Source organism: Protopterus annectens, chromosome 17.part0 (assembly GCF_019279795.1).
Source record: "Protopterus annectens isolate FY-2018-M chromosome 17.part0, PAN1.0, whole genome shotgun sequence".
NCBI classification, from domain to species: domain Eukaryota; kingdom Metazoa; phylum Chordata; order Ceratodontiformes; family Protopteridae; genus Protopterus; species Protopterus annectens.
The window spans coordinates 371,223,549-371,240,156 of NC_056751.1; the positions used below are offsets into that span (position 1 = coordinate 371,223,549).

The 16,608-nt window shown below is 46.2% G+C and overlaps 1 protein-coding gene across 1 annotated transcript in view; it reads right to left on the minus strand.

The window, feature by feature from the left end:
• Nucleotides 1-16,608, minus strand: part of CHKA (choline kinase alpha) — a gene marked incomplete in the record, with an annotated part of 620,299 nt that overhangs the window by 52,167 nt on the left and 551,524 nt on the right. The window contains 1 exon segment of the mRNA XM_044059444.1: nucleotides 600-708. Coding sequence (XP_043915379.1) covers nucleotides 600-708 — 109 coding nt within the window.

Genomic DNA, 16,608 nt, shown 5'->3' on the forward strand with positions numbered 1-16,608 from the left:
ACATCCAGGCCTGGCTAAAATTTGCAAAACAATACATCAAGTCTCCCAAAAGCATGTGGGAGAATGCGTTATGGTCTGAGACCAAGGTTGAACTTTTAGGCCACAATTCTAAACGGCACGTTTGGTGCAAAACCAACTCTTCACATCACCAAAAGAACACCATCCCCACAGTCAAGCATGGTGGTGGCAGAATCATGCTTTGGGGTTGCTTTTCTTCAGTTGGAACTGGGGCTTCAGTCAGGGTGGAAGGAATTATAACAGTTGCAAATACCAGTCACTTGTGAGGTTTGAATTAGCAGGTACATGCCAACTGTCTTGCTTATCTGCGTGCAAACTGCTCTGCTCAACTGTGGTCAGTTTGTGCATTTTCTGCTATGCACATCACAATGAAATGCAGGCAACTTCTCAGATATGCATTGTGCTCCCCTGTAGTTATTCAAGCCTTCTTTACATTGCAGTTCTATGAATCCAGGCCTAATTTCAGTATCTCGGAGTCATGTACACACTTTTTAAACCACAATTAATATACAGTTAACAATACTACAACAACAAATATAAAAGACATAAGTGTAAAATGCGTTTTCTTTAAATGTACAAACCTGTTGCTCTCTTGTAGGGTAGTTACTCAAATTGGCTTTGAAAAATGGGAACTGTTCACAACTGTAATCAAATATCCATTCACAGAAATGATTTCCAATGTCAAATCCCCTGCAATGACACAATCAAATTAATGTATTAGAAACTATAGGCCTGATACTATATCTCTTTCAAGTTAACTTAAAGTCTTAAACACCAGTTTTGGTCTTTAATGTTACTTTCTATAAGTTATGTATTGAAACTAAACAAACTGTTCCAAAAATATTTTACTGAAATGAAAACAGACCATTCTAGACCAGTAATGTGACTATTAAGATTTTCCATTTATGAGCCACAGAACTTCAGTATTAAACATTGCATTTACGAATCCAATTTTAAGAACAATATATCAGGCCTAGTGAGACCTACCCTTCTCCTTTTAATCTTCTTATATAACCCTCTAACTTGGTATCCCCCCTTCCAGGGTATATATACCTTCAACATATTTTTTCTCCAGACACACACACACACAAAATACCTGCAAAGATTGATAACATATTTTTGGTGTGTGCCATACTCTCTTTATGGAATTTCTTGCCAGACAAATTAAAGAGCCATCTTCCACCTAGACCTTATGAGCTCATATCTCATCCCCAATCAGGCATGTAGATTGCCTACCACAACAGTACGTACCCATGGGGTCTAGCACCTAGGATTAAATATTTCATGCCTTTGTGAGCCCTCTGAGGCAGTGTATAATTATCTATATTTTTTAATTTATTAGCTGCAGTACTGACTGTCTATGTCTTAATGATGCTGATTCTGGTAAATGATAACTGCAATACTTACTGCAGAGATTTATTAAGAACCAACTAAAGTTTCATTATGCAGTGTCTGGATAAAGATATTCTAGAGTCTCTGCTTATGACAGCCGTACTTCTCAACCTCTTTGTGCAAGAACTCTGGACAAAGCCAAGAGTAATAGGGGTACAAAGGCCCAAAATCAGGGACAAATTTTAAATATTGCTCTTATAAACTTAGAAATGCATTTTCTGAAGAATATAAAGTCTGAAAACCACGTTATTATTTAGTGACTTCAGTCTTCAATAATTTGCCAGAAGGTCACAGACTTTAAGAGGAACAGACAAATATTTGAGGCAAAAATCTGGACATTCTGCAAAAATCCCAGACAGCTGAGAGGTATGATGAGAGCAAGCAGTGCTATTGTTTTCCTGGCAAAAGACTAGCATCAGAGCACTTCTGATAAAAATAAATGTTACAGAGAAGTACTGAGCAGCCTAACTGATGGGTGGCCAGGAGCTGAAAACCTTAAATGATATTTTAGAAAATGATCTGAAGTTATCCTAAGGATACTGTGACTGATTAAGAAATGTTACTGTGAGGAGTAAGCCTAGTGTACACCTCATGGTGACCACTTCCAGTTCAAAGGTCAACCCACCACAATGCTTACCATGAGATGTGCAGCACCGCAGTGGGCTGTCTGCAAATGCTAATGAGTCATCCTGGAGGAGTGGGCTATGCTAATTAGCCAAGTGTTCCCCTCCACCAGAAATACCTACAATAAGATAATCTCTTAGTTGTGTAAATTACCTTGGCTGGCTGTATTATTAAACCCTGCCAAACGTTCTTGTTCACCCATTGCTTCCAATGGATGATATCACAATGATATCACCACAGAAGAAAATGCCAGGGAGTTTAGCATTTTTCTAGTAGTGGTGGTGGTGTGCTGCATGTGCGAGTGTATGCTGAAGGATAAGTAGCTTCTGGTGTGTGTGGTTGTATGTGTGTGTCTGTGTCTCTGTGAAAAATGTTATGCAAGTGTTCCCTGCCTGTAAGGATGTTAGAATACTTGCTTCTAAGTACACAAAATAATGCTCTATATAAACAAGTTTAATTCACTATCCATAATGTGCGCACACACACACACACACACACACACACACACACACACACACACACACTTTTTATTTTTCCTTTTTTATGTTTATTAAAAACAAAACAGACACACATTTAGTGAGTGTAAGAAGGGGTTACCTTTTGCTTTTTTTCCCCATCTGACCTTCATGCTATTAATCTGTTGTCATGAAGTGGCAGGCTTGTTTTTTTATTGGGTAATATCTGTACATTAACACCCTGATATAGAATGTTCAGTCTCCAGTGGGATATTAGTATATATCTTGCTCATTATCCAAGTAGTAACAAAGAATACTGCAGTAGTTTCTTCACTACTGTGAAATTGTGGGAAAATCTTTCAAAAAATGCATACTGTTATTTTTTCTGACTTTTGCAGTAATAAAATTCTGTCATAGGTGTTCCAGGCATTTCCATTAAATTCAACAGACAGAATATCACTGACCACATACCTGGGTTCCAGTTATTTGTAGCCAACTACTTTGAAAATAATTTCCTTGCAAATCTGCCATCCTTTTTTATATAGCAACATTCACAAATGAGGGAGAATCACAGCCTTATTAGATATCTTTTCATGGTTCATAAATAGAAGTTATGTTCTTACCATAACGTTCCATGTTAGTTGTCTTCTTCTCGCCTTCTTCTTGCTGGATGGGTTCGGAGCCGACCTCGGCTCCGACTCGGCCACTCTAAAAGCTCGAGAGTTGGTTCCACCGGCTCGAGGCTCCCCTTATATCCCACAATGCTAGGCGAGAGTTACCTCAGATCTCGTTTGTAAGCTAACCCCAGCTTATAATAGTTACAGAATAACTCTAAACAGAGTCCACCTCTAACAACAGGGAGAAAGAAGGGTGACCTACATCCTGATTCAGGAGATATGCAAGCAGCATATGTCTAAGAAAGAGGTGGTAGAAAGAGAGGTTACAATCACAACTCCTCTAGGTCTGTCCAGGCCAGGGGGAAGGAGGTGGGGCGAAGAAGAAGGCGAGAAGAAGACAACTAACATGGGCGTTATGGTAAGAACATAACTTCTATATGTTAAGTTGTCTATCTCGCCTTCATTCTTGCTGGATGGGACCGCGTCCCTAGCACCTTGTCCCGGGTGGCCTAACGGAACAGACTCCTGAGAACAGTGGAACCAAAGTTAGCTCTATGCCTAGAAGCTAAATCCAACTTATAATGAGAAATGAAAGTGTGAGGAGTAGCCCAAGTAGCCGCTGCACAAATGGTGTCAATAGGCAGTCTGTCTTGGAAGGCTAAGGAAGTAGCCAAAGCTCTTGTAGAATGGGCCTTAGGTTTATTAGGCAGCTTTTGGTGTCTAATCTCATAAACAAGGGTAATCAGAGATGTAAGCCATCTAGATAATGATACCTTTGAAACTGAAAGTCCCTTTCTGCCTTCTGCATAGGAGACAAACAGTTGGTCAGATTTTCTGAATTGTTTTGTTCTATCCAAATAGTACCTCAACTGACGAACATCTAGCCAGTGTAATTTTTGTTCAGACCTATTGGAATATTCTGGAAAAAAGACAGGAAGGTCAATGCTTTGATTTAGATTTGACGTCGAGACTACCTTAGGTAAAAAGGACGGGTTGGTTCGTAAGGATACCCTGTCCTTATGGAACAATAGATAAGGAGGTCGACAGCTGAGTGCATGAAGTTCTGAGACTCTTCTAGCTGAAGTAATAGCTACCAGAAAGAGAGTCTTCCATGATAGCAATTTTAAAGAACAGGATGCTGCAGGTTCGAAAGGGGGTAGAATCAAAGAAGTAAGAACTAAATTTAGGTCCCAAGGAGAAGGAGGATTTCTTATAGGAGGTCTGAGAAGAAAAACTCCTTTCAAAAAGGCTTTGCAAAGCTTGTGGGACATTAAGGCAGACTCAGAAATACCCACATGAAAGTTAGAGATAGCTGCCAATTGAACTTTAAGAGTAGAAGGGATGAACCTGCATGGAAGAGTTCAGCTAGAAAATCAAGGACTATTTGGATGGAAGCAGTGAAAGGATCTATGTCCCTTCCTTGAGCCCAAAATGTGAAACGTTTCCACTTACTCAAGTAAATCTTCCTAGTGGAAGATTTATGGGAAGCTATCAAAATATCTCGAACAGAATGAGATAATTGAGGAAGCCTGGCTAAGGTTGGAACTGGAGGAACCAAGCAGTGAGGTTCAGAGAGGGGAGGGGCGATGTAACTGACCCGATTGATGGATCAAAAGGTCTGGAACTAGGTCCAGATGCCAAGGTCGCTCCAGTAGAAATTGATGTAGAAAGGGGAACCACACCTGTCGAGGCCAGTAAGGAGCAATGAGGATCAACGAGGCCTTCTGAGCGATAGCTTTCTGTATCACTTGAGAGATTAGTGGGAAGGAGGAAATGCATACAGAAGTCCCGGGCCAAACTTGGACTAGAGCGTCTCTGCTGGGTTGGCCTGGTAAAGGGAATAGGGTGAAATAATGTCTGCACTTGCTGTTTTGGGGAGTAGCAAAAGATCGCAGCAAGGCTGACCCCACTTGAGAAAAATCTCTCACAACAGAGTCTTTCAGAGACCACTCGTGAGGCATGAGGATAGCTCTGCTCAATTTGTCCGCTATTTGATTGGACTTCCGGGATGTGCGTTGCTATCAGAAAACGCTGAGAAGAAATCGCCCATTGCCACAATCTGAGTGCTTCTCGACACAGGGGTAGGACCTGGTTCCGCCTTGTTTGTTGATGTACCACACTACAGACATATTGTCTGTCTGGATTGCAATCGTTCCCAAGGGAGAGAGTCTTGAAGGGCTTGCAACGCTAAAAGCACTGCTCTCATCTCCAGAACATTTATGTGCAAGTGGCATTCATCTGGTTGCCATATGCCCTGGACCGTCCTGCCCTGATAATGCCCCCACCCGATCAGGGAGGCGTCCGTTGTCAGAGTAGCAACTGGAGGAGGAACAAAGGGTCTTCCCAACCAGAGCTGAGGGAAGACATCCACCACATGAGATGATTTCTGCGCCTGCGTGATCATAATGGTGTGGGACATTGGAAGTTGCTGGTATGACCATTGTGTAAAGAGCATCCATTGAAGGATTCGCATGTGGAATCTGGCTAATGGAAGCAGAGGTATGGCAGCCACCATAATTCCCAACACTTTCAGAACTAACCTGGCTTTGATTCTGTTGTTGTTGAAAAGGAGTGAGACCAGTCTGTGTATGTCTGTTATTCTCTGATCTGTTAGCCTCGCAGACATATCTACTGTGTCTAGATTTGCGCCTATGTAGGTAATAGTACGACAAGGCGACAAAACAGACTTTTCGCAATTTATTGAAATGCCTAACTTTTGACAAATGCGAAAAGTGTAATCCCTGGCCATCAGAAGGAGATGCTTGGTGGGAGCTGTGAGGAGCCAGTCGTCCAAATATGGAAACACCTGGAATCCTTGTCATTTCAGGTGAGAAGCTACCACTGCCATGCATTTGGTAAACACCCGGGGGGCAGTGGTGAGACCAAAGGGCAGGGCCCTGAATTGAAAATGACTGGTTCCCAGCCTGAAGCGGAGGAATCTTCTGGGGCGTCTGTTCATTTTTATGTGATAGTACGCATCCTGAAGGTCTATAGAGCACATCCAGTTTCCTTTTCCCAATAGGGGAAGGATGGACTGCAGCGTGACCATCCGAAATCTTGTTTTCTTGACTGATCTGTTCAAGATACTGAGATCCAAAATTGGTCTCCAGTCGCCTGTTTTCTTTGGAACTAAAAAGAACCTTGAGTAGATTCCGGATCCTTGCTGGTCTGCTGGAACTGGCTGAATTGCTCTTTTGCAAGCAGTTTTGAAATTTCCAAAACCGCTAGATCCCTTTGTGCGGTGGAGCATCTGGAAGGGATTTTTGATTGTTTGGAATGCGAAGAAAGGGATAGAGTAGCCGAAATGACGGACTGTACCCATTTGTCTTGAGTCAGGGATAGCCAGGCTTTTGGGTACAGTGACAACCTTCCCCGACTGCCTCGAAGGTGGGCAGCGGGCAACACCTCAGGGATGCTGAAAGGGCTTATCAGAGAAGGCTTCTCGATTGCCCTGGTTCTGCGGAGCCCCCTGCCTCAAGGCGGCGTCTACCATTGTTATTCCCGCCTCTGCCTCTGGCGGGTAACGACTTTGTCGTCAGGCGAAGTCCCTTGATTTTGTTTACGGAACCACATTTTCCCACTTTTCTGGCCTTTGGGGTAAGGCCTAGAAGGAGTAGAAAACGGACTCCGGCGGCAGAAAGAGTCTTGCCATCAGTCTCGCACCTAGTCAAGGTTTCTTTCACTTGAGGACCAAAGAGATGATCCATCAAACGGGGAGTTAGTGAAAGACGTCTTGAAGGGTCCAAAATTGCATAGCCGCATCCAGGCATGCCTACGTAAGGCCACACCTGTCCCTGCGGACCTACTCGCTCCATCAGCCGCATAAGAAAGGAGGCATGGAGGAGTTGGCTATGGAGTTAAGGGTAGCCAGCTGAGTGTTCATTTTATCTTGAAACCCGCAGCTGTAGGATCCTTCAACATGTCACTCGCTTCTTTAATCAAGTCCCTTTGAAGACAGTGAAATGGCACAGGTAGTTCAGCGAACGCATAGTAAATGTCGCTGACGAAAACATCCGCTTCCCATACCTGTCCATGGACCTAGATTCCTTGTTAGGTGGATGGACAGGTACTGAAGGATCAGCTAGTTCCTTCTTAGTGGCAGCAGCTACCACCATAGCATCCACAGAAACTCCTTTTGTCAAGAACTGCTTGTCTGCTGGTGCCGTTATGAATTTGGAGGGTCTCCTGGGAGTGGGGTCCACTGAATCAGGAGCCGTCCATGCCTTTTTAGCAACCACCTGCATGAGGGGTCAAAGGGGGGGGACACCCAGGAGGTGGAAGGGCGAGAGCCAAACGCCTCAAGATATACAGATTCATCCTCCGAAGGGTTAAGGACTGGCCAATTTCCCTCTCAGCTTCAGGAGCTCTAGAATGTCTGCAAAGAGACATCTTCAGAAGGGGAACGGGGGGAACCCTCGGAATCATCTAAATCTGTATCAGATGTGATTGACTCAGGTGAGTCAATGTGTTTCCTCTTACACTTCCTCTTCCGAGGGGGCTCTGCCAAGTCAGGAGAGGCCTCGGAAGAGGATGAGATCCCCACAGGGGGTTCCTGAGGAGCTGGCTCTCTGCGGTCCGGGATGAGGGAGTGAGTCGACTTGACCTGAGGCACCATAGAGGGAGGGGCGGACGGCGCCGACTGTGGGGTAGAGCCAGGCTCTAACACACTCCGCATGACCTCGAAAGCACCCCTGTCAGGCAAAGCCAGAGGTCCCCGCTCCGAGAAGCTGAGAACCCCCCTCGGCACCGACAGTGATGGCTCCGAGGCCGATGTCAGAGCCGAACTCACCAGCGCCGAAGCTCCGAGAGGAAGAGCGGGGTCGGACAAGGGTCCGATGCCACTCACCCCCTCGGAGCCGACGATGGAAGTCCGGCGCCGAGATTCTTCTAAGGAAGAAATCGGAGCCGACGATGGAGCCGAAGACAATTGTATCGGCTCCGACGCTACCACAGTCTCGGTTCCGACACGACCCGGCTCCGAGCTCAACGGAGTCGGAGGAGGAATATATTGATGGACAAGGGCAGGCATCGACTGATGAGTCGGGCTCTGAAGCATCTGGGCTAGTGCCTCGGACTTAAGAAGTCGACTCACTACCCTCTGAAGGTCATGATCCGATAGCCTCGATGACCTAGAGGAATGAGATTTATGGCTCCGTTCAGACAGCAGGGGAGATCCTGGAGCTGAATGAACGGAGCCAAGGGACGGTGACCTGGACCTCTTCCTCGATGTCGGTTCCGAAGATCTGGACGGAGCCGACACGGGAACCTCTATTACCTCGGCTCGAGCCGAGCGAGGGAACCACAGAAACTGTGGACTGAGACTCATCGGCTCCAGCCGAGCCGATGAAGGCGAGGTTTAGAAACCTTAGGTCTCGGCTCAGTTGCTGGAGCCGAGGACCTAGAAGCCTTAGAGGGCTTCCCAGAAACAGAAAGGGAATACTCCGGCTTAAGAAGACCCCTCAGGATCAACTTATTTTTTCTTTCCTGCAGGACCCTGGGGCTGAAACCGTGGCATACAGCACAGGAGTCCTGCAGGTGCAAAGGCCCCAGGCAATAGACACAAGAAGTGTGACCGTCTGTCAGAGACATTTTCTGACAGCACGCATCACACTTCTTGAAGCCTGAGACCTTTGTGTCTTTAGACATCCTAAACAAAAAGTGTAATCACACACACTCAACAAACACACTGATTACACTAAACTACTTTTAAAACTCAAAAATAAACAATTAACTAAAGTTTACCAAGAGTAAGACACACACACAACTAGGGGATGGAGAAAGGCCAGAAGGCCCGAGAGAACTTTAAAGTTCTTTGGAAAAAATTGGGATTTTCGGAAAAGGGTAGAAAAATCCACTACACTAAGGAAATATATATAAACTCAAAATATAGGGTTTTAAGTTATCTAATTTTACCAAAATTACACTTACCAACAAGCCGGTAGAAAACCAACACCTCGATGCTGTAGCGGCAAGCGAGATCTGGGGTAACTCGCCTAGCATTGTGGGATATAAGGGAGCCTCGAGCCGGTGGAACCAACTCTCGAGCTTTTAGAGTGGCCGAGTCGGAGCCGAGGTCGGCTCCGAACCCATCCAGCAAGAATGAAGGCGAGATAGACAACTTAACATCTTTTAGTTATGTACTTACCATAACTTTAGATGTTTGGGATCCATCTCACCTACATTCTGTACTGATGGGCTCGGTGCCGATCCCTCGGCTCCGACTCGGCGCTTATGCTATAGAGCAAGGCCTCTTATTGGCTGAGCTATTTCTTATCCCAGGATGCACCACCACTAATCCCCAGATCTTGTTTGTCCGCATTCATGCACACATGCACAACTTGTTTATATAACATTGTTAGATGTTTCAAGATGAAACAACAGGATTCGGACCTTCTGATATCCTCTGATCTCCAAGGAAGGGGGAAGGAGGGTGGGTTATTGGGAATGTAGGCGAGATGGATCCCAAACATCTAAAGTTATGGTAAGTACATAACTAAAAGATGTTATGTGATCCTATCTCGCCTACATTCTGTACTGATGGGACAGCGTCCCTAGCACCTAAATCCTGGGTGGCTCATTGGAAAACACTCCTGAGCACTGTGGAACCAAATGAAGCTCGTCCTCTAGATGCCACATCCAATTTGTAGTGGGAAATGAAAGTGTGCGGGGAAGACCACGTAGCCACAGCACAAATGTCACTAATGGCAAGCTTAGAATGAAATGCTATCGAAGTAGCCATAGCCCTTGTAGAATGAGCTTTGACAGAGGTGGTAAGCTCTTTGTTAGAATAAGAATAAGCTTGAGTAATACAGTCCCTGATCCATTTGGCAATAGTGACCTTTGTGACAGCTTTGCCCAATTTATTGTCTGCAAAGGATACAAACAACTGATCTGTTTTCATTGTTTGTTTGGTCCTATCTAAATAAAAATGCAACTGCCTGTGGACATCTAATGTGTGGAATATGAATTCCGCTTTGTTAGAATATTTCGTAAAGAAGACTGGAAGTTCTAATGATTGTTGTAAGCAGAAACTGGAACAAACTTTAGGGACAAAGGAAGGATTTGGCCTGAGAGATACTCTGTCTTTGTGAAAAACCAAGTACGGAGGTTTTACAGACAAAGCTTGAAGCTCTGAAACCCTTCTGGCAGAAGTAATAGCCACCAGAAAAGCAGTCTTCCACAATAGAAATTTTAAATCACATGTCGCTGCCGGTTCGAAGGGGAAGGAAGTTAAGGCGTGTAACACCACATCGAGATCCCATGGAGGAGCAGGATGAGAAATCGGAGGTCTTAAAAGCGCAGCACCTTTCAAGAAGGTCTTACACAATCTGTTGCTCATTAAAGGTGGGTTTATAGATTCGTGAAAATTGGAAATAGCTGCCAATTGAACCTTGATGGTACAGACTGAAGAGCCTTGATTGAAAAGAGAAGTTAAAAATTTTAGTACTTCTGATACGGGAATAGTGATGGGATCCAGGCCCCGGAGTTGAGCCCAAATAGCAAATCTTTTCCATTTGCTAGAATACAATTTCTTTGTAGCAGACTTGTGGGCGGAAGATAAGATGTGTACAACTTCTGGATCCAATGTATGACTCCTGACTATAGTCGGAAGAGGAGGAGCCAAGCCGTCAATTTTAAGGTGTGAAGGGACTGGTGGAATAGTCCCGACTGATGAACCAAAAGGTCTGGGATCTGATCCAGGAACCATGGACCTTCCAGAGCATACTTCCGAAGATAGGGAACCATACTTGACGAGGCCAGTAAGGAGCAACTAAGATCATTTTGCTCCCAAGAGAGATGCCTTTTGGATCACCCTGGGAAGGAGAGGAACTGGAGGAAGGCATAAAGCAAGCCGGTGGGCCAAGGCGGGCTAATGCATCCATGGGGCTCTTCCCGGGCCGGGTGAGGGAGAAGAACTTTTGCACGCATTTAGAGGAGTCGTGAAGAGGTCGCAACACGGAACTCCCCATTTGCTGAAAATCTGATTTGCAACTGTGATGTTCAGAGACCATTCGTGAGGAGAGAGGATAGTTCTGCTCAGTCTGTCGGCTATCACATTGGACTTGCCCGGGATATGAGTAGCCACTAGAAAGCGTTTGGTCGACACTGCCCATTCCCAAACCCTCATGGCCTCTCTGCAAAGAGGATAGGATCTGGTCCCTCCCTGTTTGTTCAAGTACCAGACAACTGACATGTTGTCTGAGTGAACGGCAATCACGCCCTGAGGGAGGTAATCGTGAAGGGCTTGAAGGGACAGAAGCACCGCCCTCATTTCTAGGATGTTGATATGAAGTAGGGTCTCTTCTGGGTGCCATTTGCCTTGGACTGACCTGCCCAGGGAATGCCCCCCCCACCCCATCTGGGAGGCGTCCGTGGTCAAAGTGGCCGCAGGAGGAGGTGGAACAAAGGGTCGTCCCTGATCCAAATTGGAGGGCACTAGCCACCAGCGAAGGTCCCGTTTGCAGGTTTCCGTGATCCATATGAGGTGACTGAGAGGGAGTTCCTGAAAGGACCACTGAGCTGAAAGAAGCCACTGGAGAATTCTCATGTGTAACCTTGCCAGGGGAACTAGAAGAACCGTGGCAGACATGGATCCCAATAGTTGCAGGACCATTCTGGCTGGGGCTTTGGATCTGGGAAGTAAGGCTCAAACTTGAGCCTGTATGGTTTGTATCCTGTCTGTAGGTAGATAGACTCGCATTCGGTTTGAGTCTATCTCTACCCCTATGAATCTTATGCGTTGAGATGGCAGCAACACAGACTTTGGCCAATTGAAGGTGATTCCAAGGGAAATGCCCAGTGATATTGTGGCTTGTAGGCTCCGCAATAGTAGATGCTTGGAGGTGGCAGTTAGGAGCCAGTCGTCTAGATACGGAAACACCTGGAATCCTAGACTTCTCAGGTGAGCAGTCACTACCGCCAAACACTTGGTGAACACCCTGGGGGCTGTGGTGAGACCAAAGGGCAGCACGCGGAACTGAAAATGACTGCCTCCTAGGCTGAAGCACAGATGTCTCCTGGACACTTGATGTACCATGATATGGTAATAAGCGTCCTTGAGATCTATGGAGCACATCCAAACACCTTTCTCCAGCAATGGGAGAATGGTTTGTAGGGTGACCATTCGGAACTTGGACTTTCTGACTGAACGGTTTAGAATGCTGAGGTCCAAAATGGGTCTCAAGTCCCCGGTCTTTTTTGGCACCAAAAAGAATCTTGAGTAAGTCCCTAATCCGATCTGGTCTGCGGGGACCGGTTGGATGACTCCTTTTTGCAGCAGCTTTGAAACTTCTGAGGCTGCCTTTTCCCGTTGACTGGGTGGCGGGTCCGGGATTTTTTTGGACTGAGGTGGAGAGTGAGAGAAAGGGATGATGTAACCTCCGGCGATAATTCGAAGCACCCATCGGTCCTGAGTGATACCTTCCCAGGCTTTTAGGTGCTTCGAAAAATGACCCCCAACTGGCTCCGGAGCTGCACAGTCGGGCAATCCCTCAGGGACTGTGAAAAGCTGAAGAGCCACGGAAGGACTCGCGGTCTCCAGTGTTGCGAGGGCCTCTGCCGCCTCTGGGACGGCGTCTTCCATAAGAATTTCCCCCTCCCCTGCCTCTGGAAGGGGGATCATCCTGCTGTGAGGGGTAAGACTTTTGAGATCTACGGAACCACATTTTCCCTCCTCTTTTAGCCTTGGGGTAAGGCCGAAAGGGAGTGGAAAATCGTGCCTGACAGTCAAAGTCTTACCTTCCTGCTCGCAGCGGTCAGTGTGTCCTTTACCTTGGGTCCAAACAGGAGGACCCATCAAAGGGGCATCGGCAAAGGAAGACTTAAAGGCCTCCATAAAATGACACAGGCGGAGCCAGGCTTGTCTCCGTGAGCAATGCCTGTACTGCGCTCTACTCGCCCCTTTGGCCGCATAAGAAATGAGCCTCATGGACGAGTTTGAAATGGACGATAGTGTAGCCAGCTGAGAGCCAACCGTCTGGGCCAGCTCCTCAGGCAGGTTACCCAAGAGGGTATCGGAAAGTTCTTTAATCAGATCCCTCTGAAATCTGGTAAAGTGCGTGAGGTAGTTCAAGGACCTTAATGTAAAGGCCGCTGAACCTAGGGTGTGCTTACCGTACCGATCCATGCTCCTGGACTCCTTATTAGGAGGATGGACGGACATCGAAGCCTCTGCTACATCTTGCTGGGTAGCAGATGCCACCACCAAAGCATCTACAGCCACACCTTTAGTTAGGAACTCTTTTTCAGGGGGTGCTGACAGGAACTTATTAGGATGAGCAGGCACCGGTTCCACAGAGTGTGGGTGTTCCCACGCCCTTCGACAGATCAAGTCCAAGAGCTCGTCGAAGGGCGGAGACACCCAGGAGGCAGAGGGCTGAGCCCCGAAGGCCTTAAGGAACACCGACTCATCAGCAGAAGGGGGTTTGGACTGCCAACCGCCTCGTTGTTTAAGGGCTTCCAGGATGTCTGCAAAGGAGACATCATCCGAGGACGACTTAGGGGACCCTTCTGCATCATCGAGATCAGTGTCTGATGTAAGAGACTCATCAGAAGTCGGCGTGCTTCCTCTTGCACGATCTTTTCCTGGGGTTCCTCGAAGAAGCTTCAGAAGGACCTCCAGGAGGGGAAACCCCAGTGGGGTAACCTCAGGCCCGGGGCTCCGCTGTCTAAGGACAGGGGGACTGCCAAAGACCCAGTCTCGGTATGCAGGGAAGGAGCTGGGGAGACCGTGGAGGTAGCCAAAGATGATTTGGCTAACGCACTCCTCATAGCCCTGAAGGCGGGACCACCAGAATCCTGGGAGGGTCCCACCTCCGTGGCCAAGACGGTAGATGGCACTCCTGCAGCCGACGCACCGAGAGGAAGGCTTGGGACCGAAAACATCAGTCCCGAAGCATCCCCCTGGGGCCGACAGAAGAAGTCCGCGTACCGAACTCCGACTCAAGAGCCGGAGTAAGGGTCGGGCCCGACCCTAAAACCTCCACCGGTTCCACCAGCTCCAACGGTGCCGAGGCTAATGGAGGAGGAACCATAGTAGCAGGGTGGACCATCGGCTCCGAAGCCGAATGGGCTGGAGCCAAAACTAACTTTTGGAACACCGGAGACTGGAAGAGTCTTAGGAGCACCCTGTCGATGTCCGAATCAGACATCTTGGAGGATCTAGATGATACCGATCGGGTCCAAACCGATTTCTTCATCGGCTCCAAAGGACTAGGGGACCAGCTCCGAATGGATTCTATCCCTATTGGTTCCGAGGGAGAACTCAAGGCAATTTCCCTCGGTGCCGATGAGGACTTCGGCGCCGAAGGGGAAGAGTCTGAGCCGGCAACCCTCATCGGCTCCAATATCAGTGGAGCCGATGAAGGTGACCCGCCTCTCGATGCCCCAGTCCTCGGCTCCGAAACCAGAGGGGTCGAGACTGGAGGCATCGAGGCAGACCGTTCTGCCCTCGGCTCCGAAGTCCGTGGAGCCGATGGAGAAGCCTGCCTAGGTTTTTTGGCAGTCGGTTCCGAGAGACTGGTCGGAGCCGACGCTTTTCTTTTGAATGAGAGGGAGAAGAAGATAAAGCCTCCTCGAAGGATGGCTTAATCAACCCTTTAAGGATTAATTTGTTTTTCCTCTCCTGGAGGACTCTTGATGAGAAGGCGTGACACACGCTACATGACTCTTGTAGGTGCTTGGCCTAAACAATAAACCTTACGAGGAGTGGTCCGTTATGGACATCTTATAACCACACCTCGCGCACTTTTTAAACCCAGAGGGTCTATGCTCTTTAGACATGTCTAATAAACAAAAACTAGCAGTTTAAAGTTCAAAAAATAAATTTTTTTTTTTTTTTTTTTAAATCAACGATACAGTTACACAAAACACAGAAAAGGAGGGTCAAGACCCTCTAACTTAAGCAGGTACTTGACACACAAATACAAAGCTAGAAATAGCAAATAGGGGAAGGCCCCTCTAACTTAAACGGGAAACCTTCCTTGAAAAACACAAATTCCTCAACAAAAATATTCAAACGCACTCGTATCACAACAATAGCTGTTAAAACAGCTTTTGGGTTCAAAATAAGCAAATTCCTGACAGGAAAAGCCTAAATTAAACAGTACTTAGCCCAGCCAAGTTGAGACCACGTCCTAGCTTGTAAGCGGCAAACGAGATCTGGGGGATTAGTGGTGGTGCATCCTGGGATAAGAAATAGCTCAGCCAATAAGAGGCCTCGCTCTATAGCATAGCGTGCCGAGTCGGAGCCGAGGGATCGGCTCCGAGCCCATCAGTACAGAATGTAGGCGAGATAGGATCACATAACATTGTTCATGAGCAATAAGTCATTGCAATATGATAACGTTTACCCAAAAATTGGGCTGGGAATTCTGCTAACTTTGTAGCAAATCATAAATAGAAGTCAATGTTCAGTGAACACAGTTCCTCCTCATAACACTGACAACTACAGGCCTGTCAACCTAACCTCAGTTTAAAGGAAAATCATGAATTGCAAGTTTATACTTTGAAGGTAAAAAATGTTAATTTGTTATTATTATTATTATTATGTTATCACATATACATGGATCATTCCAGATCAGTGTGGATTACTAGTACTATACCTCATTTTCCTCTGGAGACCTTAGCCTGCAGAAAAGATGACCTTTCTGTGGTGCCACAGCTACTAGTAAAGTAAGTGCTATAACATTAACAGTAGTCAAGGTGAGTTGTCTTTTTTCATATGTAGCTTTGCTGCAAACTTAGCTATTTTATTTTCTTCAAAGTTATAGGAATACTAAAGTACTGCAAATATGAAGGAGAAAATTCCACCATTTGTACAATGTCAGCATATGTACAATGTAAGAGGGGGTGTCTGAACCACCATAAGAATGAATACTAAATATTTTGACAGAATCAGGAAACTAATAAATATATTTATTACAAGCTCCTGAATGAATTTTAGCATTCACTGTTTCAAAGCTACAAATGGGCAAGTGTTTCAGAGGTTACAGCTATATTCTGTTGTTTTGGCAGTTGAGATCATGGAGGATCCAATATTTACGCCATCAGAAGTGTGTGTCAGACACATAAATTAGTGAGTTCACAACTTTGAAAAATAAGGTATTGAAACTTTTTGTAATGCTGCTAAACTATTTTTGAAGTCGGATTTTTCCACCCAGTTTAGGTATACTCCAAACTCTAGTTACTTATGCTAACAATGAGATCAATGTATCGTGGAGTAGAAGGACTATGCTAAGGTACCACAACTTCAGATTTACTTACTATATTCACACTTCCAGTTTCAGTTTTCTGAGGATTCCAATTACAGCCAACAGAATTTCAGCAGGAACCCCACTATACTGTCATGCTCTGTGAACAATAGGTTCATAGGTAGGTACTAGGCTATTGGCCCTAGGGCCTATATAAGCCTAGCCAAAGGTACTCTGGCTTTCGCCACCCAAGAAAATTATTTTCATGTGCCACTGTCGAGCAGAGCCACAGAAGTGATCCCGGGATGAATT